Raw genomic sequence first — 27,062 nt, 5'->3', positions numbered from 1 at the left:
TAAATCAGAGAACAAGAACAGAGCAGACAGAATGAGTAATTCTTGGAAAAAATGAATTTAATTGAACTGGATGTAGATTTGAAAACAGATGAGACATGTTATACTAAGAATATAAATCTTTGTTTAAATTAGAGATGACATTCATCCTCTTTGTTTAAATTAGAGATGACATTCATCCTCTTTGTTTAAATTAGAGATGACATTCATCCTCTTTGTTTAAATTAGAGAGGACATACATCCTCTTTGTTTAAATTAGAGATGACATTCATCCTCTTTGTTTAAATTAGAGATGACATTCATCCTCTTTGTTTAAATTAGAGAGGACATACATCCTCTTTGTTTAAATTAGAGATGACATTCATCCTCTTTGTTTAAATTAGAGATGACATTCATCCTCTTTGTGTAAATTAGAGAGGACATACATCCTCTTTGTTTAAATTAGAGATGACATTCATCCTCTTTGTGTAAATTAGAGAGGACATACATCCTCTTTGTTTAAATTAGAGAGGACATACATCCTCTTTGTGTAAAATGGTTCCATCGAAGATATTCTGCTTTATTACATGCACCTTCAAAATCAGACTACATTTACTGGTTCCACAGCTGCTACTGTTACTCCACTGTAGGTCACAGTGGAGTCATGTATTGTTGGCACAAACAGCTGTGTAGCCAACACTCATTCTCCAGCTATCAATTTCTCACCAAGAATAGACAGGTCTGTTTACTGTAACTCCTGATTGCCTCAGTTTCTCATAGCTAAGGGTTCAGGGGTTAAAGTTCATCCCTCCTGCACTGCGTTCACAGTGTAGAGGTCACTGCGGCGTTGGGCTGTGATGGGGATCTGTTGACGAACGTTGGCCAAATACTGCAGGTCTGAAAAACACACAGCCCACATAGGGAAAGGTCAGGACACTGATCAGCTAAAGTCAACTACAGTTACATTAGTCACAATGGATAATGGTGCTGGCTCAAACTACAGTTACATTAGTCACAATGGATAATGGTGCTGGCTCAAATTACAGTTACATTAGTCACAATGGATAATGGTGCTGGCTCAAACTACAGTTACATTAGTCACAATGGATAATGGTGCTGGCTCAAACTACAGTTACATTAGTCACAATGGATAATGGTGCTGGCTCAAACTACAGTTACATGAGTCACAATGGATAATGGTGCTGGCTCAAACTACAGTTACATTAGTCACAATGGATAATGGTGCTGGCTCAAACTACAGTTACATTAGTCACAATGGATAATGGTGCTGGCTCAAACTACAGTTACATTAGTCACAATGGATAATGGTGCTGGCTCAAACTACAGTTACATTAGTCACAATGGATAATGGTGCTGGCTCAAACTACAGTTACATGAGTCACAATGGATAATGGTGCTGGCTCAAACTACAGTTACATTAGTCACAATGGATAATGGTGCTGGCTCAAACTACAGTTACATTAGTCACAATGGATAATGGTGCTGGCTCAAACTACAGTTACATTAGTCACAATGGATAATGGTGCTGGCTCAAACTACAGTTACATTAGTCACAATGGATAATGGTGCTGGCTCAAACTACAGTTACATTAGTCACAATGGATAATGGTGCTGGCTCAAACTACAGTTACATTAGTCACAATGGATAATGGTGCTGGCTCACAAAGAGGTTCAGGACCACTCAATCACACTGAACCACTCCGGTACCACTCAATCACACTGAACCACTCCGGTACCACTCAATCACACTGAACCACTCCGGTACCACTCAATCACACTGAACCACTCCGGTACCACTCAATCACACTGAACCACTCCGGTACCACTCAATCACACTGAACCACTCCGGTACCACTCAATCACACTGAACCACTCCGGTACCACTCAATCACACTGAACCACTCCGGTACCACTCAATCACACTGAACCACTCCGGTACCACTCAATCACACTGAACCACTCCGGTACCACTCACCAATGTCTGCGTAAACAACAGTCTCTTCAGACCCTGCCTTAGATATCACCTCTCCCCTGTCATGATAAAATAACTGTTAGAAATTATTTCAATCACATCACACATCCAATAAAACACATTCTGCACACAGGACAGGACTGGTCTCTGTGGCAACAACACAGAAAAAAATACTACCGTGTGATTACAGACACTGCATGTGGCATCACACACTACAGTACGTGCTGGCTAACAACAGTACTGTGACCCCAGGCGGTCTAGTACTCACCAGGGACTGACAACAGTACTGTGACCCCAGGCGGTCTAGTACTCACCAGGGACTAACAACAGTACTGTGACCCCAGGCTGTCTAGTACTCACCAGGGACTAACAACAGTACTGTGACCCCAGGCTGTCTAGTACTCACCAGGGACTAACAACAGTACTGTGACCCCAGGCTGTCTAGTACTCACCAGGGACCAACAACAGTGCTGTGACCCCAGGCTGTCTAGTACTCACCAGGGACTAACAACAGTACTGTGACCCCAGGCTGTCTAGTACTCACCAGGGACTAACAACAGTACTGTGACCCCAGGCTGTCTAGTACTCACCAGGGACCAACAACAGTGATGTGACCCCAGGCTGTCTAGTACTCACCAGGGACTAACAACAGTACTGTGACCCCAGGCTGTCTAGTACTCACCAGGGACTAACAACAGTACTGTGACCCCAGGCTGTCTAGTACTCACCAGGGACCAACAACAGTGCTGTGACCCCAGGCTGTCTAGTACTCACCAGGGACTAACAACAGTACTGTGACCCCAGGCTGTCTAGTACTCACCAGGGACCAACAACAGTGCTGTGACCCCAGGCTGTCTAGTACTCACCAGGAACCAACAACAGTGATGTGACCCCAGGCTGTCTAGTACTCACCAGGGACTAACAACAGTACTGTGACCCCAGGCTGTCTAGTACTCACCAGGGACTAACAACAGTACTGTGACCCCAGGCTGTCTAGTACTCACCAGGGACCAACACCAGTGCTGTGACCCCAGGCTGTCTAGTACTCACCAGGGACTAACAACAGTACTGTGACCCCAGGCTGTCTAGTACTCACCAGGGACTAACAGTGCTGTGACCCCAGGCTGTCTAGTAATCACCAGGGACTAACAACAGTACTGTGACCCCAGGCTGTCTAGTACTCACCAGGGACTAACAACAGTGTTGTGACCCCAGGCTGTCTAGTACTCACCAGGGACTAACAACAGTGCTGTGACCCCAGGCTGTCTAGTACTCACCAGGGACAAACAACAGTGCTGTGACCCCAGGCTGTCTAGTACTCACCAGGGACTAACAACAGTACTGTGACCCCAGGCTGTCTAGTACTCACCAGGGACCAACAACAGTCCTGTGACCCCAGGCTGTCTAGTACTCACCAGGGACTAACAACAGTACTGTGACCCCAGGCTGTCTAGTACTCACCAGGGACTAACAACAGTGCTGTGACCCCAGGATGTCTAGTACTCACCAGGGACTAACAACAGTGCTGTGACCCCAGGCTGTCTAGTACTCACCAGGGACTAACAACAGTACTGTGACCCCAGGCTGTCTAGTACTCACCAGGGACCAACAAAAGTGCTGTGACCCCAGGCTGTCTAGTACTCACCAGGGACTAACAACTGTACTGTGACCCCAGGCTGTCTAGTACTCACCAGGGAATAACAACAGTGATGTGACCCCAGACTGTCTAGTACTCACCAGGGACTAACAACAGTGCTGTGACCCCAGGCTGTCTAGTACTCACCAGGGACTAACAACAGTGCTGTGACCCCAGACTGTCTAGTACTCACCAGGGACTAACAACAGTGCTGTGACCCCAGGCTGTCTAGTACGCACCAGGGACTAACAACAGTGCTGTGACCCCAGGCTGTCTAGTACTCACCAGGGACTAACAACAGTACTGTGACCCCAGGCTGTCTAGTACTCACCAGGGACTAACAACAGTACTGTGACCCCAGGCTGTCTAGTACTCACCAGGGACCAACGACAGTGCTGTGACCCCAGGCTGTCTAGTACTCACCAGGGACTAACAACAGTACTCTGACCCCAGGCTGTCTAGTACTCACCAGGGACTAACAGTGCTGTGACCCCAGGCTGTCTAGTAATCACCAGGGACTAACAACAGTACTGTGACCCCAGGCTGTCTAGTACTCACCAGGGACTAACAACAGTGCTGTGACCCCAGGCTGTCTAGTACTCACCAGGGACTAACAACAGTGCTGTGACCCCAGGCTGTCTAGTACTCACCAGGGACTAACAACAGTGCTGTGACCCCAGGCTGTCTAGTACTCACCAGGGACTAACAACAGTACTGTGACACCAGGCTGTCTAGTACTCACCAGGGACCAACAACAGTGCTGTGACCCCAGGCTGTCTAGTACTCACCAGGGACTAACAACAGTACTGTGACCCCAGGCTGTCTAGTACTCACCAGGGACCAACAACAGTGCTGTGACCCCAGGCTGTCTAGTACTCACCAGGGACTAACAACAGTGCTGTGACCCCAGGCTGTCTAGTAATCACCAGGGACTAACAACAGTACTGTGACCCCAGGCTGTCTAGTACTCACCAGGGACTAACAACAGTGTTGTGACCCCAGGCTGTCTAGTACTCACCAGGGACTAACAACAGTGCTGTGACCCCAGGCTGTCTAGTACTCACCAGGGACTAACAACAGTGCTGTGACCCCAGGCTGTCTAGTACTCACCAGGGACTAACAACAGTACTGTGACCCCAGGCTGTCTAGTACTCACCAGGGACCAACAACAGTCCTGTGACCCCAGGCTGTCTAGTACTCACCAGGGACTAACAACAGTACTGTGACCCCAGGCTGTCTAGTACTCACCAGGGACTAACAACAGTGCTGTGACCCCAGGATGTCTAGTACTCACCAGGGACTAACAACAGTGCTGTGACCCCAGGCTGTCTAGTACTCACCAGGGACTAACAACAGTACTGTGACCCCAGGCTGTCTAGTACTCACCAGGGACCAACAACAGTGCTGTGACCCCAGGCTGTCTAGTACTCACCAGGGACTAACAACTGTACTGTGACCCCAGGCTGTCTAGTACTCACCAGGGAATAACAACAGTGATGTGACCCCAGACTGTCTAGTACTCACCAGGGACTAACAACAGTGCTGTGACCCCAGGCTGTCTAGTACTCACCAGGGACTAACAACAGTGCTGTGACCCCAGACTGTCTAGTACTCACCAGGGACTAACAACAGTGCTGTGACCCCAGGCTGTCTAGTACGCACCAGGGACTAACAACAGTGCTGTGACCCCAGGCTGTCTAGTACTCACCAGGGACTAACAACAGTACTGTGACCCCAGGCTGTCTAGTACTCACCAGGGACTAACAACAGTACTGTGACCCCAGGCTGTCTAGTACTCACCAGGGACCAACGACAGTGCTGTGACCCCAGGCTGTCTAGTACTCACCAGGGACTAACAACAGTACTCTGACCCCAGGCTGTCTAGTACTCACCAGGGACTAACAGTGCTGTGACCCCAGGCTGTCTAGTAATCACCAGGGACTAACAACAGTACTGTGACCCCAGGCTGTCTAGTACTCACCAGGGACTAACAACAGTGCTGTGACCCCAGGCTGTCTAGTACTCACCAGGGACTAACAACAGTGCTGTGACCCCAGGCTGTCTAGTACTCACCAGGGACTAACAACAGTGCTGTGACCCCAGGCTGTCTAGTACTCACCAGGGACTAACAACAGTACTGTGACACCAGGCTGTCTAGTACTCACCAGGGACCAACAACAGTGCTGTGACCCCAGGCTGTCTAGTACTCACCAGGGACTAACAACAGTACTGTGACCCCAGGCTGTCTAGTACTCACCAGGGACCAACAACAGTGCTGTGACCCCAGGCTGTCTAGTACTCACCAGGGACTAACAACAGTACTGTGACCCCAGGCTGTCTAGTACTCACCAGGGACTAACAACAGTGCTGTGACCCCAGGATGTCTAGTACTCACCAGGGACTAACAACAGTACTGTGACCCCAGGCTGTCTAGTACTCACCAGGGACTAACAACAGTGCTGTGACCCCAGGCTGTCTAGTACTCACCAGGGACTAACAACAGTGCTGTGACCCCAGGCTGTCTAGTACTCACCAGGGACTAACAACAGTGCTGTGACCCCAGGCTGTCTAGTACTCACCAGGGACCAACAACAGTGCTGTGACCCCAGGCTGTCTAGTACTCACCAGGGACTAACAACAGTACTGTGACCCCAGGCTGTCTAGTACTCACCAGGGACTAACAACAGTACTGTGACCCCAGGCTGTCTAGTACTCACCAGGGACCAACAACAGTGCTGTGACCCCAGGCTGTCTAGTACTCACCAGGGACCAACAACAGTGATGTGACCCCAGGCTGTCTAGTACTCACCAGGGACTAACAACAGTACTGTGACCCCAGGCTGTCTAGTACTCACCAGGGACTAACAACAGTACTGTGACCCCAGGCTGTCTAGTACTCACCAGGGACCAACAACAGTGCTGTGACCCCAGCCTGTCTAGTACTCACCAGGGACTAACAACAGTACTGTGACCCCAGGCTGTCTAGTACTCACCAGGGACTAACAGTGCTGTGACCCCAGGCTGTCTAGTAATCACCAGGGACTAACAACAGTACTGTGACCCCAGGCTGTCTAGTACTCACCAGGGACTAATAACAGTGTTGTGACCCCAGGCTGTCTAGTACTCACCAGGGACTAACAACAGTGCTGTGACCCCAGGCTGTCTAGTACTCACCAGGGACTAACAACAGTGCTGTGACCCCAGGCTGTCTAGTACTCACCAGGGACTAACAACAGTACTGTGACCCCAGGCTGTCTAGTACTCACCAGGGACCAACAACAGTGCTGTGACCCCAGGCTGTCTAGTACTCACCAGGGACTAACAACAGTACTGTGACCCCAGGCTGTCTAGTACTCACCAGGGACCAACAACAGTCCTGTGACCCCAGGCTGTCTAGTACTCACCAGGGACTAACAACAGTACTGTGACCCCAGGCTGTCTAGTACTCACCAGGGACTAACAACAGTGCTGTGACCCCAGGATGTCTAGTACTCACCAGGGACTAACAACAGTGCTGTGACCCCAGGCTGTCTAGTACTCACCAGGGACTAACAACAGTACTGTGACCCCAGGCTGTCTAGTACTCACCAGGGAATAACAACAGTGCTGTGACCCCAGACTGTCTAGTACTCACCAGGGACTAACAACAGTGCTGTGACCCCAGGCTGTCTAGTACTCACCAGGGACTAACAACAGTGCTGTGACCCCAGACTGTCTAGTACTCACCAGGGACTAACAACAGTGCTGTGACCCCAGGCCGTCTAGTACTCACCAGGGACTAACAACAGTGCTGTGACCCCAGGCTGTCTAGTACTCACCAGGGACTAACAACAGTACTGTGACCCCAGGCTGTCTAGTACTCACCAGGGACTAACAACAGTACTGTGACCCCAGGCTGTCTAGTACTCACCAGGGACCAACAACAGTGCTGTGACCCCAGGCTGTCTAGTACTCACCAGGGACTAACAACAGTACTGTGACCCCAGGCTGTCTAGTACTCACCAGGGACTAACAGTGCTGTGACCCCAGGCTGTCTAGTAATCACCAGGGACTAACAACAGTACTGTGACCCCAGGCTGTCTAGTACTCACCAGGGACTAACAACAGTGCTGTGACCCCAGGCTGTCTAGTAATCACCAGGGACTAACAACAGTACTGTGACCCCAGGCTGTCTAGTACTCACCAGGGACTAACAACAGTGCTGTGACCCCAGGCTGTCTAGTACTCACCAGGGACTAACAACAGTGCTGTGACCCCAGGCTGTCTAGTACTCACCAGGGACTAACAACAGTGCTGTGACCCCAGACTGTCTAGTACTCACCAGGGACTAACAACAGTGCTGTGACCCCAGGCCGTCTAGTACTCACCAGGGACTAACAACAGTGCTGTGACCCCAGGCTGTCTAGTACTCACCAGGGACTAACAACAGTACTGTGACCCCAGGCTGTCTAGTACTCACCAGGGACTAACAACAGTACTGTGACCCCAGGCTGTCTAGTACTCACCAGGGACCAACAACAGTGCTGTGACCCCAGGCTGTCTAGTACTCACCAGGGACTAACAACAGTACTGTGACCCCAGGCTGTCTAGTACTCACCAGGGACTAACAGTGCTGTGACCCCAGGCTGTCTAGTAATCACCAGGGACTAACAACAGTACTGTGACCCCAGGCTGTCTAGTACTCACCAGGGACTAACAACAGTGCTGTGACCCCAGGCTGTCTAGTACTCACCAGGGACTAACAACAGTGCTGTGACCCCAGGCTGTCTAGTACTCACCAGGGACTAACAACAGTGCTGTGACCCCAGGCTGTCTAGTACTCACCAGGGACTAACAACAGTACTGTGACACCAGGCTGTCTAGTACTCACCAGGGACCAACAACAGTGCTGTGACCCCAGGCTGTCTAGTACTCACCAGGGACTAACAACAGTACTGTGACCCCAGGCTGTCTAGTACTCACCAGGGACTAACAACAGTGCTGTGACCCCAGGATGTCTAGTACTCACCAGGGACTAACAACAGTACTGTGACCCCAGGCTGTCTAGTACTCACCAGGGACTAACAACAGTGCTGTGACCCCAGGCTGTCTAGTACTCACCAGGGACTAACAACAGTGCTGTGACCCCAGGCTGTCTAGTACTCACCAGGGACTAACAACAGTACTGTGACCCCAGGCTGTCTAGTACTCACCAGGGACCAACAACAGTGCTGTGACCCCAGGCTGTCTAGTACTCACCAGGGACTAACAACAGTACTGTGAACCCCAGGCTGTCTAGTACTCACCAGGGACTAACAACAGTGCTGTGACCCCAGGCTGTCTAGTACTCACCAGGGACTAACAACAGTGCTGTGAACCCCAGGCTGTCTAGTACTCACCAGGGACTAACAACAGTACTGTGAACCCCAGGCTGTCTAGTACTCACCAGGGACTAACAACAGTGCTGTGACCCCAGGCTGTCTAGTACTCACCAGGGACTAACAACAGTGCTGTGACCCCAGACTGTCTAGTACTCACCAGGGACTAACAACAGTGCTGTGACCCCAGTCTGTCTAGTACTCACCAGGGACTAACAACAGTGCTGTGACCCCAGGCTGTCTAGTACTCACCATGGACTAACAACAGTACTGTGACCCCAGGCTGTCTATTACTCACCAGGGACTAACAACAGTGCTGTGACCCCAGGCTGTCTAGTACTCACCAGGGACTAACAGCAGTGCTGTGACCCCAGGCTGTCTAGTACTCACCAGGGACTAACAACAGTACTGTGACCCCAGGCTGTCTAGTACTCACCAGGGACTAACAACAGTGCTGTGACCCTAGGCCACGTAGGAGGCTGTCTAGTACTCACCAGGGACTAACAACAGTGCTGTGACCCCAGGCTGTCTAGTACTCACCAGGGACTAACAACAGTGCTGTGACCCCAGACTGTCTAGTACTCACCAGGGACTAACAACAGTGCTGTGACCCCAGTCTGTCTAGTACTCACCAGGGACTAACAACAGTGCTGTGACCCCAGGCTGTCTAGTACTCACCAGGGACTAACAACAGTACTGTGACCCCAGGCTGTCTATTACTCACCAGGGACTAACAACAGTGCTGTGACCCCAGGCTGTCTAGTACTCACCAGGGACTAACAACAGTGCTGTGACCCCAGGCTGTCTAGTACTCACCAGGGACTAACAACAGTACTGTGACCCCAGGCTGTCTAGTACTCACCAGGGACTAACAACAGTGCTGTGACCCTAGGCCACGTAGGAGGCTGTCTAGTACTCACCAGGGACTAACAACAGTGCTGTGACCCCAGGCTGTCTAGTACTCACCAGGGACTAACAACAGTGCTGTGACCCCAGGCTGTCTAGTACTCACCAGGGACTAACAACAGTGCTGTGACCCCAGGCCACGTAGGAGGCTGTCTCATCTCTGGCAGGGGAAGCCGTGGCCACGTACACCTGGTTATCAACCGCTCTGGTAAGGAGAGAGACAAGAGACAGACAAGAGTGTGAGTTAAGGACCACACACAGCAAATATTGCTCTACAGTTCATCTGCCATCCGTCTGCTCTTCGGCGTGTTTCAGACACCCCCTGCTGGTGGCTTACATTTTTGCACAATTCAAGTTTAAGTTGTCACATGCACAAGTACAGTGAAATGCTTAACTTGCAACCCGACCCAACAGTTCACTATTTAATATCAATATTGTACAAGCTACATTTTGGGTCTGGGCCAGTACCAAATTGGCAGAGAAAGACACTGGTAGACACCGTATGTACATGTAGCCAGGGGTTAGGAGACAGACACTGAAGGTACATGTAGCTAGGGGTTAGGAGACAGACACTGTATGTACATGTAGCTAGGGGTTAGGAGACAGACACTGTAGGTACATGTAGCTAGGGGTTAGGAGACAGACACTGTATGTACATGTAGCTAGGGGTTAGGAGACACACTGTAGGTACATGTAGCTAGGGGTTAGGAGACAGACACTGTATGTACATGTAGCTAGGGGTTAGGAGACAGACACTGTATGTACATGTAGCTAGGGGTTAGGAGACAGACACTGTATGTACATGTAGCTAGGGGTTAGGAGACAGACACTGTAGGTACATGTAGCTAGGGGTTAGGAGACAGACACTGTATGTACATGTAGCTAGGGGTTAGGAGACAGACACTGTATGTACATGTAGCCAGAGGTTAGGAGACAGACACCGTATGTACATGTAGCCAGGGGTTAGGAGACAGACACTGTAGGTACATGTAGCTAGGGGTTAGGAGACAGACACTGTAGGTACATGTAGCTAGGGGTTAGGAGACAGACACTGTATGTACATGTAGCTAGGGGTTAGGAGACAGACACTGTAGGTACATGTAGCTAGGGGTTAGGAGACAGACACTGTATGTACATGTAGCTAGGGGTTAGGAGACAGACACTGTATGTACATGTAGCTAGGGGTTAGGAGACAGACACTGTATGTACATGTAGCTAGGGGTTAGGAGACAGACACCGTATGTACATGTAGCCAGGGGTTAGGAGACAGACACTGTAGGTACATGTAGCCAGGGGTTAGGAGACAGACACTGTAGGTACATGTAGCTAGGGGTTAGGAGACAGACACTGTAGGTACATGTAGCTAGGGGTTAGGAGACAGACACTGTATGTACATGTAGCTAGGGGTTAGGAGACAGACACTGTATGTACATGTAGCTAGGGGTTAGGAGACAGACACTGTATGTACATGTAGCCAGAGGTTAGGAGACAGACACTGTATGTACATGTAGCTAGGGGTTAGGAGACAGACACTGTATGTACATGTAGCTAGGGGTTAGGAGACAGACACTGTATGTACATGTAGCTAGGGGTTAGGAGACAGACACTGTAGGTACATGTAGCCCGGGGTTAGGAGACAGACACTGTAGGTACATGTAGCTAGGGGTTAGGAGACAGACACTGTATGTACATGTAGCCAGGGGTTAGAAGACAGACACTGGTAGACACTGTATGTACATGTAGCTAGGGGTTAGGAGACAGACACTGTATGTACATGTAACTAGGGGTTAGGAGACAGACACTGTATGTACATGTAGCTAGGGGTTAGGAGACAGACACTGTATGTACATGTAGCTAGGGGTTAGGAGACAGACACTGTAGGTACATGTAGCCAGGGGTTAGGAGACAGACACTGTAGCTAGGGGTTAGGAGACAGACACTGGTAGACACTGTATGGCAGCAGCATAAGTGGTGGAGGTTGTGTGTTGGTGAGTCTGTGGTTAATTTTATTTCTGCGCCTGGCCCGCCACAGGAGTCGCTAGAGTGCGATGAGTGCGCTAGAGTGCAATGGGACAAGAACATCCCTGCAGGCCAAACCCTCCACTAACCAGGACACGAACCAGGATCTGAGCCCGGACACGAACCAGGATCTGAGCCCGGACACGAACCAGGATCTGAGCCCAGACACGAACCAGGATCTCTAGTTGCACTGCTAGCACTGCGATGTAGTGCCTTAGACCACTGCGCCACTCGGGAGGCCTGTGAGTGTTAGTGTGAGTCTGTGCGTGATAGCAGGATATACATGGAAACAGGGCTGAAAAGTGACTGGTAGCAGGAATATATAAATACTACGATAATATATACACTACCGTTCAAAAGTTTGGGGTCACTTAGAAATGTCCTTGTTTTTGAAAAGAAAAATAACAAATTGATCAGAAATACAGTGTAAACATTGTTATGTTGTAAATGACTATTGTAGCTGGAAACAGCTGATTTTGAATGGAATATCTACATAGGGGCGGCAGGGTAGCCTAGTGGTTAGAGCATTGGATTAGTATCCGAAAGGTTGCAAGTTCATATCCCCGAGCTGACAAGGTACAAATCTGTCGTTCTGCCCCTGAACAGGCAGTTAACCCACTGTTCCTAGGCCGTCATTGAAAATAAGAATCTGTTCTTAACTGACTTGCCTAGTTAAATAAAGGTAAAATAAAAAAAAATAAAAAAAATAGGTGTACAGAGGCCCATTATCAGCAACCATGCCAATGGCACGTTGTTAGCTAATCCAAGTTAATCATTTTAAAAAGGCTAATTGATCATTAGAAAACCCTTTCGCAATTATGTTAGTAGAGCTGAAAACTGTTGTTCTGCTTAAAGAAGCAATAAAACTGGCCTTTAGACTAGTTGAGTATCCGGAGCATCAGCATTTGTGGGTTCAATTACAGGCTCAAAATGGCCAAAAACAAATAACTTCCTTCTGAAACTCATCAGTCTATTCTTGTTCTGAACAAATTAAGGCTATTTCATGCGAGAAATGGCCAAGAAACTAAAGATCTCATACAACGCTGTGTACTACTCCCTTTACAGAACAGAGCAAACTGGCCCTAACCAGAATAGAAAGAGGAGTGGGAGGCTCCGGTACACAACTGAGCAAGAGGACAAGTACATTAGAGTGTCTAGTTTGAGAAAGAGGCTTCACAAGTCCGCAACTGGCAGCTTCATTAAATAGTACCAGCAAAACAGCAGTCTCAACGTCAACAATGAAGAGGAAACTCCGGGAAACTGACCTTCTAAATTTCAGTGACCCCAAACTTTTTAACGGTAGTGTACATGTAAACAGGACTAATAGCATCCAGTAGCAGGATAAATAAATAGATAGATACTAATGGTAATAAACTCAGCAAAAAAAGAAACCTCCCTTTTTCAGGACCCTGTCTTTCAAAGATAATTAGTAAAAATCCAAATAACTTCACAGATCTTCATTGTAAAGGGTTTAAACACTGTTTCCCATGCTTGTTCAATTAACCATAAACAATTAATGAATATGCACCTGTGGAACGGTCGTAAACACACTAACAGCTTACAGACGGTAGGCAATTAAGGCCACAGTTATGAAACTTAGGACACTAAAGAAGCCTTTCTACTGACTCTGAAAAACACCAAAAGAAAGATGCCCAGGGTCCCTGCTCATCTGCGTGAACGTGTCTTAGGCATGCTGCAAGGAGGCACGAGGACTGCAGATGTGGCTAGGGCAATAAATTGCAATGTCCGTACTGTGAGACGCCTAAGACAGTGCTACAGGGAGACAGGATGGACAGCTGATCGTCCTCGCCATGGCAGACCACGTGTAACAACATCTGCACAGGATCGGTACATCCGAACATCACACCTGCGGGACAGGTACAGGATGGCACCAACAACTGCCCGAGATACACCAGGAACGCACAATCCCTCCATCAGTGCTCAGACTGTCCTCAATAGGCTGAGAGAGGCTGGACTGAGGGCTTGTAGGCCTGTTGTAAGGCAGGTCCTCACCAGACATCACCGGCAACAACGTTGCATATAGGCACAAACCCACCGTCGCTGGACCAGACAGGACTGGCAAAAAGTGCTCTTCACTGACGAGTCATGGTTTTGTCTCACCGGGGGTGATGGTAAGTTTTGCATTTGTCGAAGGAATGAGCGTTACACCGAGGCCTGTACTCTGGAGCGGGATCGATTTGGAGGTGGAGGGTCCGTCATGGTCTGGGGCGGGGTGTCACAGCATCATTGGACTGAGCTTGTTGTCATTGCAGGCAATTTCAATGCTGTGCGTTACAGGGAAGACATCCTCCTCCCTCATGTGGTACCCTTCCTGCAGGCTCATCCTGACATGACCCTCCAGCATGACAATGCCACCAGCCATACTGCTCGTTCTGTGCATGATTTCCTGCAAGACAGTAATGTCAGTTCTGCCATGGCCAGCGAAGAGCCCGGATCTCAATCCCATTGAGCACATCTGGGACCTGTTGGATCGGAGGGTGAGGGCTAGGGCCATTCCTCACAGAAATGTCCGGGAACTTGCAGGTGCCTTGGTGGAAGAGTGGGGTAACATCTCAGAGTAAGAACTGGAAAATCTGGTGCAGTCCATGAGGAGGAGATGCACTGCAGTACTTAATGCAGCTGGTGGCCACACCAGATACTGACTGCTACTTTTTACCCCCCTTTGTTCAGGGACACATTATTCCCTTTCTGTTAGTCACATGTCTGTGGAACTTGTTCAGTTTATGTCTGTTGTTGAATCTTGTTATGTTCATACAAATATTTACACATGTTAAGTTTGCTGAAAACAAACGCAGTTGACAGTGAGAGGACGTTTATTTTTTGCTGAGTATATATACACATGTAAAGAGGAGTAATAGTGACCGGTAGCAGGATAAATAGATACATACTAATGATAATGGCAATCAATAATCAATGACCAGTAGTAATACACACAAATTCTTATTTACACTGACGGCCTACCAAAAGGCCTACTGCGGGGACGGGTGCTGGGAATCAAAATTTAGGACAAAACACACATCACGACAAGAGAGACAACACAACACTACATAAAGAGACCTAAGACAACAACATAGCAAGGCAGCAACACATGACAACACAGCATGGTAGCAACACAACATGGTATCAGCACAAAACATGGTACAAACATTATTGGGCACAGACAACAGCACAAAGGGCAAGAAGGTAGAGACAACAATACATCTAATCAATAAGAATTTTAGCAGCAGTGTAGGTGTGAGGGGGAGCAGTAGTTGTTAGCCATTTAACAGTCTTATGGACAGGGTAGAGAAGCTGTTTAGGAGTCTGTTGGTCTGAGCCTCGATGCACCGGTACCGCCTGCCGTACCGCCTGCCGAACGGGAGCATTGAGAACAGTCCATTTCTCGGGTGGCTGGAGTCTTTGGCCATTCATCAGGCCTTTCAGACACCGCCTGGTATGTATGTCCTGGATGGCTGGGAGCCCCCAGTGATATGGTGGGCCGTCTTCACCATCCTCTGTAGGGTCTTCTGGTCGCGGGCGGTGCAGTTGCCATACCAGACGTTGACACATCCAGTGTCTCGAGATGTAGAATCGGTTTGTAAGGCTGATACTCTGTTCAGAGTTGCTTAGTACTCTCTGGCATGACTCTACCGGTGTCTCTCAGCCTTTAGATGGCATGACTCTACCGGTGTCTCTCAGCCTTTAGACGGCATGACTCTACCGGTGTCACAGCCTTTAGACGGCATGACTCTACCGGTGTCTCTCAGCCTTTAGACGGCATGACTCTACCGGTGTCTCTCAGCCTTTAGACGGCATGACTCTACCGGTGTCTCTCAGCCTTTAGACGGCATGACTCTACCGGTGTCTCTCAGCCTTTAGACGGCATGACTCTACCGGTGTCTCTCAGCCTTTAGACGGCATGACTCTACCGGTGTCTCTCAGCCTTTAGACGGCATGACTCTACCGGTGTCTCTCAGCCTTTAGACGGCATGACTCTACCGGTGTCTCTCAGCCTTTAGACGGCATGACTCTACCGGTGTCTCTCAGCCTTTAGGACGGCATGACTCTACCGGTGTCACAGCCTTTAGACGGCATGACTCTACCGGTGTCTCTCAGCCTTTAGACGGCATGACTCTACCGATGTCTCTCAGCCTTTAGACGGCATGACTCTACCGGTGTCTCAGCCTTTAGACGGCATGACTCTACCGGTGTCTCTCAGCCTTTAGGACGGCGTGGGCAGAAAAGAGCCAGTGAGCAGGACACAGCAAATGGTTTTAAAATGTAAAATGACTTAATAGAAACTGGTTTCCTAAAACTTTGGTTTTCTAAGATGTTCACCAACCTTCCTCTCTGCAGCAGTTCCCAGTGGGCCGGCCCGGTGGTCATGTTGAAGGCTCCAGGGTAGACCAATAGTTGGCATCCTGAACACAGATAACAACAACATCCTCACTGTTCAGGTCTGCTCACTGTTCATTCATTACAACTTCAATACATTCCCTACTTGATATGTGTTTTATATACATGCCCCTTTGGGATCCTTTCTGCCCCTCTACCTACAATGGTTACCAGGTTGGTAAGACACCATGTTACCCTCACCTTTCTTAGAGTAGAGTTGGGCCAGCTCTGCAAACCTTATGTCATAGCAGATCCCTACACCCACCCTACAGTATGCTAGAGGAGACATGACAGAGAAGGGATAGTTAGAGTTAACCCAATACACAGTAGCACAGGGTTAGAGTTAACCCAATACACAGTAACTTACCAGACTATACCCAGCATGCTACAATGCAGGTTTGGAGGTGACACTATGTGAAAAGCGTTGCGTCCCAAGTGGCACCATATTACTGGTCAAAAGAAGTGCACAATTCGTCAGCGAGTGGGTAACCCACCTCGACCATCCGTCCCATTGGCCAACGTGCAATCATTGGAGAATAAACTGGATGAGCTCCGTTCAAGACTATCCTACCAACAGGACATTAAAAACTGTAATATCTTATGTTTCACAGCTTCGTGGCTGAACGATGACAAGGATAATATACAGTTGGCTGGGATTTCCGTGCATCGGCAAGACAGAACAGCTGCATCCATTAAGACAAGGGGTGGCTATCTGAGTCTATTTGTCAATAACAGCTGCTTGACTGAGGTGAGTACCTCATGATAAGCTGTACACCACACTATTTACCAAGAGAGTTTTCATCTATATTTTTCATAGCCGTCGATTTACCACCACAAACCAATGCTGGCACTAAGACCGCACTCAACGAGCTGTATAAGGCCATAAGCAAACTGCTCATCCATAGGTGGCTCTCCTAGTGGCCGGGGACTTTAATGCAGGAAAACTTACATCCGTTTCACCTCATTTCTACCAGCATGTCACATGTGCAACCAGAGGTGAAAAAAACTCTAGACCACGTTTACTCCAAACACAGAGATGTGTACAAAGCTCTCCTTCGCCCTTCATTTGTTAAATCTGACCATAATTCTATCCTCCTGATTCCTGCGTACAAGCAAAAACAGAAGCAGGAAGTACCAGTGACTCGCTCAATACGGAAGTGGTCAGATGACACAGATGCTAAGCTACAGGACTGTTTTGGTAGCACAGACTGGAATATGTTCTGGAATTCATCAGATGGCATTGAGGAGTACACCACCTCAGTCACCGGCTTCATTATTAAGTACATTGATGACGTCATCCCCACAGTGACCGTACGTACATATAGTGGGGCAAAAAAGTATTTAGTCAGCCACCAATTGTGCAAGTTCTCCCACTCAAAAAGATGACAGAGGCCTGTAATTTTCATCATAGGTACACTTCAACTATGACAGACAAAATGAGAAGAAAAAGAAATCCAGAAAATCACATTGTAGGATTTTTTATGAATTATTTGCAAATTATGGTGGAAAATAAGTATTTGGTCACCTACAAACAAGCAAGATTTCTGGCTCTCACAGACCTGTAACTTCGTCTTTAAGAGGCTCCTCTGTCCTCCACTCGTTACCTGTATTAATGGCACCTGTTTGAAGTTGTTACCAGTATAAAGGACACCTGTCCACAACCTCAAACAGTCACACACCAAACTCCACTATGGCCAAGACCAAAGAGCTGTCAAAGGAAACCAGAAACAAAATTGTAGACCTGCACCAGGCTGGGAAGACTGAATCTGCAATAGGTAAGCAGCTTGGTTTGAAGAAATCAACTGTGGGAGCAATTATTAGGAAATGGAAGACATACAAGACCACTGATAATCTCCCTCGATCTGGGGCTCCACGCAAGATCTCACCCTGTGGGGTCAAAATGATCACAAGAACGGTGAGCAAAAATCCCAGAACCACGCGGGGGGACCTAGTGAATGATCTGCAGAGAGCTCGGACCAAAGTAACAAAGACTACCATCAGTAACACACTACGCCGCCAGGGACTCAAATCCTGCAGTGCCCGACGTGTCCCCCTGCTTAAGCCAGTACATGTCCAGGCCCGTCTGAAGTTTGCTAGAGAGCATTTGGATGATCCAGAAGAAGATTGGGAGAATGTCATATGGTCAGATGAAACCAAAATATAACTTTTTGGTAAAAACTCAACTCGTCGTGTTTGGAGGTCAAAGAATGCTGAGTTGCATCCAAAGAACACCATACCTACTGTGAAGCATGGGGGTGGAAACATCATGCTTTGGGGCTGTTTTTCTGCAAAGGGACCAGGACGACTGATCCGTGTAAAGGAAAGAATGAATGGGGCCATGTATCGTGAGATTTTGAGTGAAAACCTCCTCACATCAGCAAGGGCATTGAAGATGAAACGTGGCCCGGGCAACGAAGGAGTGGCTTCGTAAGAAGCATTTCAAGGTCCTGGAGTGGCCTAGCCAGTCTCCAGATCTCAACCCCAAAGAAAATCTTTGGAGGGAGTTGAAAGTCTGTGTTGCCCAGCAACAGCCCCAAAACATCACTGCTTTAGAGGAGATCTGCATGGAGGAATGGGCCAAAATACCAGCAACAGTGTGTGAAAACCTTGTGAAGACTTACAGAAAACGTTTGACCTCTGTCATTGCCAACAAAGGGTATATAACAAAGTATTGAGATAAACTTTTGTTATTGACCAAATACTTATTTTCCACCATCATTTGCAAATAAATTCATTTAAAATCCTACAATGAGATTTTCTGGATTTTTCCCCCTCATTTTGTCTGTCATAGTTGAAGTGTACCTATGATGAAATTTACAGGCCTCTCTCATCTTTTTAAGTGGGAGAACTTGCACAATTGGTGGCTGACTAAATACTTTTTTGCCCCACTGTACATACACCAACTAGAAGCCACGGATTACAGGCAACATTCACACTGAGCTAAAGGCTAGAGCTGCCACTTCAAGGAGCGGGACACTAATCCGGACGCTTATAAGGAATCCCATTATGCCCTCAGACGAACCATCAAACAGGAAAAACATCAATTCAGGACTAAGATTGAATCATACTACACCGGCTCTGACGCTCTTGGATGTGGCAGGGCTTGCAAACTATTACGGACAACAAAGGGAAATCCAGCCGCGAGCTGCTCAGTGGAGCGAGCCTACCAGACAGGCTGAATGCCTTTTATGCTCACTTCGAGACAAATAACACTGAAATATGCATGAGAGCACCAGCTGTTCTGGATAACTGTGTGATCACGCTCTCCGTAGCAGATGCGAACAACACCTTTAAACAGGCCAACATTCACAAGGTCGCGGGGCCAGATGGATTACCAGGACATGTACTCAGACATTTTCAACCTCTCCCTGACCCAGTCTGTATTACCTATATGTTTCAAGCAGACCACCACAATCCCACCACCAGAGTGCCCAAGAAAGCGAAGGTAACCTGCTTAAACAACTACCGCCCGTAGCACTCACTTTGGTAGCCATGAAGTGCTTTGAAAGGCTGGTCATGGCTCACATCAACACCATCATCCTGGAAACCCTAGACCCACTCCAATTTGCATACCACCCCAACAGATCCACAGCAATCTAAACTTCACTCCACACTGGCCTTTCCCACCTGGAAAAAAGGAACACCTATGTGTGAATGCTGTTGATTGACTACAGCTCAGCGTTCTACACCATAGTGCCCTCAAAGCTCATCACTAATCTAAGGTCTCTGGGACTAAACACCTCCCTCTGCAACTGGATCCTGGACTTCCTGACAGGCCGCCCCCAGGTGGTAAGGGTAGCAAACAACACATCCGCCATGCTGATCCTCAACATGGGGGCCCCTCAGGGGTGCGTGCTCAGTCCCCTCCTGTACTTCCTGGCCAAGCACGATTCCAACACATCATTAAGTTTGCTGATGACACAACAGTGATCACCGACAACGATGAGACAGTCTAAAGGGAGGAGGTCAGAGACCTGACCGTGTGGTGCAAGGAAAACAACCTCTCCCTCAATGTGAGCAGGATAAAGGAGCTGATTGTGGACTACAGGAAAAGGAGGGCTTAACACGTCCCATTAACATCGACGGGGCTGTAGTGGAGCGGGTCGAGAGCTTCAAGTTCGTTGTTGTCCACATCACCAACAAACTAACATGGTCCAAGCACACCAAGACATTCATGAAGAGGGCACTTTATATAGTCTTGTTAATGTTATTTGATCGTGATACTTTTTTACTTTAGTTTATTTAGTACATATTTTATTAACTGCATTGTTGGTTTTATCATTTTATTTAACCTTTATTTAACTAGGCAAGTCAGTTAAGAATAAATTCTTATTTACAATGATGGCCTATCCCGGCCAAACCCGGACGACGCTGGGCCAATTGTGCGCCGCCCTATGTGACTGCCAATCACGGCTGGTTGTGATACAGTCTGGAATCAAACCAGGGTCTGTGGTGACGCCTCTTGCACTAAGATGCAGTACATTAGAACGCTGCGCCACTCGGAAGCCTGAGGTTAAGGACTTGTAAGTCAGCATTTCACTGTAAGATCTACACATGTTGTATTCGGCGCATGTGGCAAATATCATTTGATTTGACTACATAGTGAATAGGGTGCCATTTGGGACGCGGACTCAGAGACTCACGCGTGTCAAACACTGACAGGTTGCTCCCTGGGCTCAGTGTCTCTGACTCCTGGAAACGGATCTTCCCTGGAACGTCGATGTCAAAGAGGTGGATCTTCAAGAGGAATAGTGGTAAATATGAATGTACGGCACTCAAATAAAGCTAGTGTCCTGTGAAAGCATTTCTCCCCTCATAAAGTTGGAGTCATACTGTATGCATGTGTTATACATGTATATGTCCCTTGTGCCTGTTCCTACCTTCCTGTGTCTGTGCACCATGTTCCTACCTTCCTGTGTCTGAGCACCATGTTCCTACCTTCCTGTGTCTGAGCACCATGTTCCTACCTTCCTGTGTCTGAGCACCATGTTCCTACCTTCCTGTGTCTGAGCACCATGTTCCTACCTTCCTGTGTCTGAGCACCATGTTCCTACCTTCCTGTGTCTGAGCACCATGTTCCTACCTTCCTGTGTCTGTGCACCATGTTCCTACCTTCCTGTGTCTGTGCACCATGTTCCTACCTTCCTGTGTCTGAGCACCATGTTCCTACCTTCCTGTGTCTGTGCACCATGTTCCTACCTTCCTGTGTTGAGCACCATATTCCTACCTTCCTGTGTCTGAGCACCATGTTCCTACCTTCCTGTGTCTGTGCACCATGTTCCTACCTTCCTGTGTCTGAGCACCATGTTCCTACCTTCCTGTGTCTGTGCACCATGTTCCTACCTTCCTGTGTCTGAGCACCATGTTCCTACCTACCTGTGTCTGTGCACCATGTTCCTACCTTCCTGTGTCTGTGCACCATGTTCCTACCTTCCTGTGTCTGAGCACCATGTTCCTACCTTCCTGTGTCTGTGCACCATGTTCCTACCTTCCTGTGTTGAGCACCATATTCCTACCTTCCTGTGTCTGAGCACCATGTTCCTACCTTCCTGTGTCTGTGCACCATGTTCCTACCTTCCTGTGTCTGAGCACCATGTTCCTACCTTCCTGTGTCTGTGCACCATGTTCCTACCTTCCTGTGTTGAGCACCATGTTCCTACCTTCCTGTGTCTGAGCACCATGTTCCTACCTTCCTGTGTCTGTGCACCATGTTCCTACCTTCCTGTGTCTGTGCACCATGTTCCTACCTTCCTGTGTCTGAGCACCATGTTCCTACCTTCCTGTGTCTGAGCACCATGTTCCTACCTTCCTGTGTCTGAGCACCATGTTCCTACCTTCCTGTGTCTGAGCACCATGTTCCTACCTTCCTGTGTTTGAGCACCATGTTCCTACCTTCCTGTGTCTGAGCACCATGTTCCTACCTTCCTGTGTCTGTGCACCATGTTCCTACCTTCCTGTGTCTGTGCACCATGTTCCTACCTTCCTGTGTCTGTGCACCATGTTCCTACCTTCCTGTGTCTGAGCACCATGTTCCTACCTTCCTGTGTCTGAGCACCATGTTCCTACCTTCCTGTGTCTGTGCACCATGTTCCTACCTTCCTGTGTCTGTGCACCATGTTCCTACCTTCCTGTGTCTGAGCACCATGTTCCTACCTTCCTGTGTCTGAGCACCATGTTCCTACCTTCCTGTGTCTGAGCACCATGTTCCTACCTTCCTGTGTCTGAGCACCATGTTCCTACCTTCCTGTGTTTGAGCACCATGTTCCTACCTTCCTGTGTCTGAGCACCATGTTCCTACCTTCCTGTGTCTGTGCACCATGTTCCTACCTTCCTGTGTCTGTGCACCATGTTCCTACCTTCCTGTGTCTGAGCACCATGTTCCTACCTTCCTGTGTCTGAGCACCATGTTCCTACCTTCCTGTGTCTGTGCACCATGTTCCTACCTTCCTGTGTTGAGCACCATGTTCCTACCTTCCTGTGTCTGAGCACCATGTTCCTACCTTCCTGTGTTTGAGCACCATGTTCCTACCTTCCTGTGTTTGAGCAGCAGGCTGCCATCAGGTCCAAACACTGGACAGGTGTTATACAGCTTCCCTCCATCATCCTCCTCAGGGATGGAGCCTGAATACACCAATACATCACAGCCCACTGTTTAACACACAGCTCATTAATACACAGCTCATATATTAACGGCTGCCCAGCTACGGGGACAGTCCCACCGGCTGTCCAGCTACGGGGACAGTCCCACCGGCTGTCCAGCTACGGGGACAATCCCACCGGCTGTCCAGCTACGGGGACAATCCCACCGGCTGTCCAGCTACGGGGACAGTCCCACCGGCTGTCCAGCTACGGGGACAGTCCCAACGGCTGTCCAGCTACGGGGACAGTCCCAGCGGCTGTCCAGCTACGGGGACAGTCCCAGCGGCTGTCCAGCTACGGGGACAGTCCCAGCGGCTGTCCAGCTACGGGGACAGTCCCAGCGGCTGTCCAGCTACGGGGACAGTCCCAACAGGCTGTCCAGCTACGGGGACAGTCCCAACAGGCTGTCCAGCTACGGGGACAGTCCCAACAGGCTGTCCAGCTACGGGGACAGTCCCAACAGGCTGTCCAGCTACGGGGACAGTCCCAACAGGCTGTCCAGCTACGGGGACAGTCCCAACAGGCTGTCCAGCTACGGGGACAATCCCAACGGCTGTCCAGCTACGGGGACAGTCCCAACAGGCTCTCCAGCTACGGGGACAGTCCCAACGGCTGTCCAGCTACGGGGACAGTCCCAACGGCTGTCCAGCTACGGGGACAGTCCCAACAGGCTGTCCAGCTACGGGGACAGTCCCAACAGGCTGTCCAGCTACGGGGACAGTCCCAACAGGCTGTCCAGCTACGGGGACAGTCCCAACAGGCTGTCCAGCTACGGGGACAGTCCCAACAGGCTGTCCAGCTACGGGGACAGTCCCAACAGGCTGTCCAGCTACGGGGACAGTCCCAACAGGCTGTCCAGCTACGGGGACAGTCCCAACAGGCTGTCCAGAGTTCCTCTCACCTCCCACCAGATACACCTGGCTCTCCTTGGCTGCTTCAGACAGAACCTGACTGGATTCTCCAGGGATCTTCTCTGCATACTCAGGGAAGAAGCCAGTTCCATAGGGGGAGTTGAAGCACTCCTGTACATGTCAATATAATCAATCTGTTTGGATGGTATTATGGGAAACAACTGGCACAGTAACCTTTCTAATGAGAAGTCAATCAACAATAATACAAGTCAATATTAATTCCTGGAAAAAAATATAAATTGTTCCACTGATGGAAATCAAATCATATTTCCCATCAGCAGTTGTCACAAAGTGGTTTACAGTAGCCCCCGCCTAGGCCACAAAGAGCAACAGAAGCAGAAGAGAGAGCACAGTGGCCAGGAAAAACTCCCTAGAAGGAAGACATCTAGAGAGGAACCAGGCTCATGGGGTGGCCCATCACCACATTTCAGAAGATTAAAATGGGTGGCGTACTCACAGGTAAGACCACCAATTTGGCCCCCTGTGCAGCTGCTTCTTTGATCAGCCCCCGGGCTCTGGAGAGGTTGTCAGCTTTGACCTTCGTCACATGTAGCTGGACCACTGCTAGACGGAACTCTGGGGGCAGAAACAGAATGGTCACCATTCAGACACCAATGTTCAAAAACTCTGCCATGATATGCAAAAAAAATGCTGTCTTTGCGCATTACATAATTCTGCTCAGTTCTGCTAAAGGTCAATGACCAGACACTACAATGATCAACATTGGGAGTATTTTAATATAATATAATAATTTTAAGTCTATAAAAGGGGGGCACATAACCTCGCGGTTAAGAGCGTTGGGCCAGTAACCAAAAGGTCGCTGGTTCGACACTCCCTGAGCCAACTAGGTTAATAGAAAAAGTCAGCGAACATGAGCAAGGCGCTTAACCCTTACTGCTCCTGTCGTCGCACTGGATAACAGCATCTGCTAAAAGGTCCAAAATATAAGTGAAGACTGCACAGGTGGACATTTCAACTGCCACAACTTCACTACCAGCAGCATTCCACCCTGCATACCACTGAAGGCTTGCTTCTGAAGCTAAGCAGGGTTGGTCCTGGTCAGTGCCTGGATGGGAGATCAGATGCTGCTGGAAGTGGTATTGGAGGGCCAGTAGGAGGCACTCTGTCCTCTGGTCAAAATAAAATATCCCAATGCCCTGTGTAGGGTGCTGTCTTTCGGATGGGACGTTAAACGGGTGTCCTGACTCTCTGAGGTCATTAAAGATCCCATGGCACTTATAGTAGGGGTGTTAACCTTGGTGTCCTGGCTAAATTCCCAATATGTCCCTCAAACCATCACGGTCACCTAATAATCCCGTTTACAATTGGCTCATTAATCCCTCTCCTCTCCCCTGTAACTATTCCCCAGGTCGTTGCTGTAAATGAGAACGTGTTCTCAGTCAACTTACCTGGTAAAATAACGGATAAATAAAACTACATGCATTGAAAATAAATACTTGCCTATTTTCAGCTGTCAACAACAGAGCCAATGGCAACACGAGCAGCAATGCACATTTGAGCTGGAACTCTCAACATAGCTAGCTCGAAAATAAAGCTAATGTTGTCACCTGTAAAAGCCAGTTATGCTTCAATAGCTAGCTCTTTGTACTTACTAGACATTGTCTTGGCCAATAGAGACATTAATGTTTGCAGCAGTTTGCAGGATTCGTGTTCTCATAATATGAACGTGAAAAACATCTCTTCTTCCGGGTCTATGCTGGACATCTTTTCAAAATAAAGGTCTTTTGTTTTCAAGCACTTAGTACAGTTTATGCGCATATGTAGCTGGCAAGCCCAACCGACCAGCAGATACCACTATTATTAATTGTAAGTCATTAGCACGAAGGTTCTTATTATACCTCAGTGGCTCCGACCGATTGCGCCCGTCTTTCTGTGGAACTGTTGTCACTAGTTACCACAGCCACAGAGTCATAAACCCCGCCCATTTCCCTCTTCTTAAAATCTTCTTTAAACCTAATCCTAACATTAACCTTAACCTTCATTTTTAAACATAGACATTTCAACAACATACATTTCAACAACATACTGGTTATAGTGGTTCCAAATGATGAATAGGAAAAACAAAAACTTAATTCAAGAGATTAGAAATCGCCTTAAAAAAACTGTGATACTGTATATACTGAACAAAAATATAAACGCAACATGCAACAATTTCAACGATGTTCCTGAGTTAGAGTTCATATAAGCAAATCAGTAAATGTAATTAAATTATTTAGGCCCTAATCTATCGATGTCAAATAACTGAGCATGGGCGCATCCAGCCAATCACAATGAGTTTTCCCCCACAAAAAAAAACGCTTTATTACAGACATAAATACAGTTTCATCAACTGTCCAGGTGGCTGGTCTCAGACAATCCCGCAGGTGAAGAAGCCGGATGTGGAGGTCCTGGGCTGGCGTGGTTACATGTGGTCTGCGGTTGCACGCTCCCTCAAAACTTCAGACATCAGTGGCATTGTGTTGTGTGACAAAACTGCACATTTTAGAGTGGCCTGTTTTTCTCCCCAGCAAAAGGTGCACCTGTGATCATGCTGTTTAATCAGCTTCTTCATATGCCACACCTGTCAGGTGGATGGATTATCTTGGCAAAGGAGAAATGCTCACTAACAGGGATGGAAACACATTTCTGAGAACTAAGCTGTTTATGTGTATGGTAAATACATCTACTATTGTTACTAATGCTACTGCCGCTACTTTTATTAGACCTTTATTTAACCAGGTAGGCTAGTTGAGAACACCTTTATTTAACCAGGTAGGCTAGTTGAGAACACCTTTATTTAACCAGGTAGGCCAGTTGAGAACACCTTTATTTAACCAGGTAGGCTAGTTGAGAACACCTTTATTTAACCAGGTAGGCCAGTTGAGAACACCTTTAGTTAACCAGGTAGGCCAGTTGAGAACACCTTTATTTAACCAGGTAGGCCAGTTGAGAACACCTTTATTTAACCAGGTAGGCCAGTTGAGAACACCTTTAGTTAACCAGGTAGGCCAGTTGAGAACACCTTTATTTAACCAGGTAGGCTAGTTGAGAACACCTTTATTTAACCAGGTAGGCTAGTTGAGAACAAGTTCTCATTTACAACTGCGACCTGGCCAAGATAAAGCACAGCAGTTCGACACATACATCAACACAGAGTTACACATGGAGTAAACAAACATACAATCAATAATACAGTAGAAAAATATATATACAGTGTGTGCAAATGAGGT

At 48.3% G+C, this 27,062-nt stretch overlaps 1 protein-coding gene across 2 annotated transcripts; it reads right to left on the bottom strand.

Annotated features, from left to right (window-relative positions):
* Window positions 1-36: 36 nt before the first annotated feature.
* Window positions 37-25,758, bottom strand: nit2 (nitrilase family, member 2). 2 transcript variants are annotated; one of them, XM_031822254.1, is made up of 11 exons: window positions 25,692-25,752; window positions 25,446-25,557; window positions 24,290-24,408; window positions 23,823-23,943; window positions 22,812-22,903; window positions 20,926-21,019; window positions 16,484-16,558; window positions 16,230-16,308; window positions 9,975-10,073; window positions 1,973-2,028; window positions 37-873 (listed from the first exon to the last, which is right to left on the bottom strand). In XM_031822254.1, the coding sequence occupies exons 2-11, from the start codon at window positions 25,471-25,473 to the stop codon at window positions 779-781; spliced, it is 858 nt and encodes a 285-aa protein (XP_031678114.1). In that variant the 5' UTR covers window positions 25,474-25,557; window positions 25,692-25,752; the 3' UTR covers window positions 37-778. The 2 variants fall into 2 exon arrangements, with proteins under 2 accessions (XP_031678114.1, XP_031678113.1); XM_031822253.1 differs by having other exon boundaries at window positions 25,446-25,758.
* Between the last annotated feature and the right edge of the window lie 1,304 nt (window positions 25,759-27,062).

The sequence above is a fragment of the Oncorhynchus kisutch genome, linkage group LG4 (genome assembly GCF_002021735.2).
Source record: "Oncorhynchus kisutch isolate 150728-3 linkage group LG4, Okis_V2, whole genome shotgun sequence".
NCBI classification, from domain to species: domain Eukaryota; kingdom Metazoa; phylum Chordata; class Actinopteri; order Salmoniformes; family Salmonidae; genus Oncorhynchus; species Oncorhynchus kisutch.
Note: the sequence above shows the minus strand (reverse complement) of the source record. Positions and strands in the feature narration are given on the sequence as shown.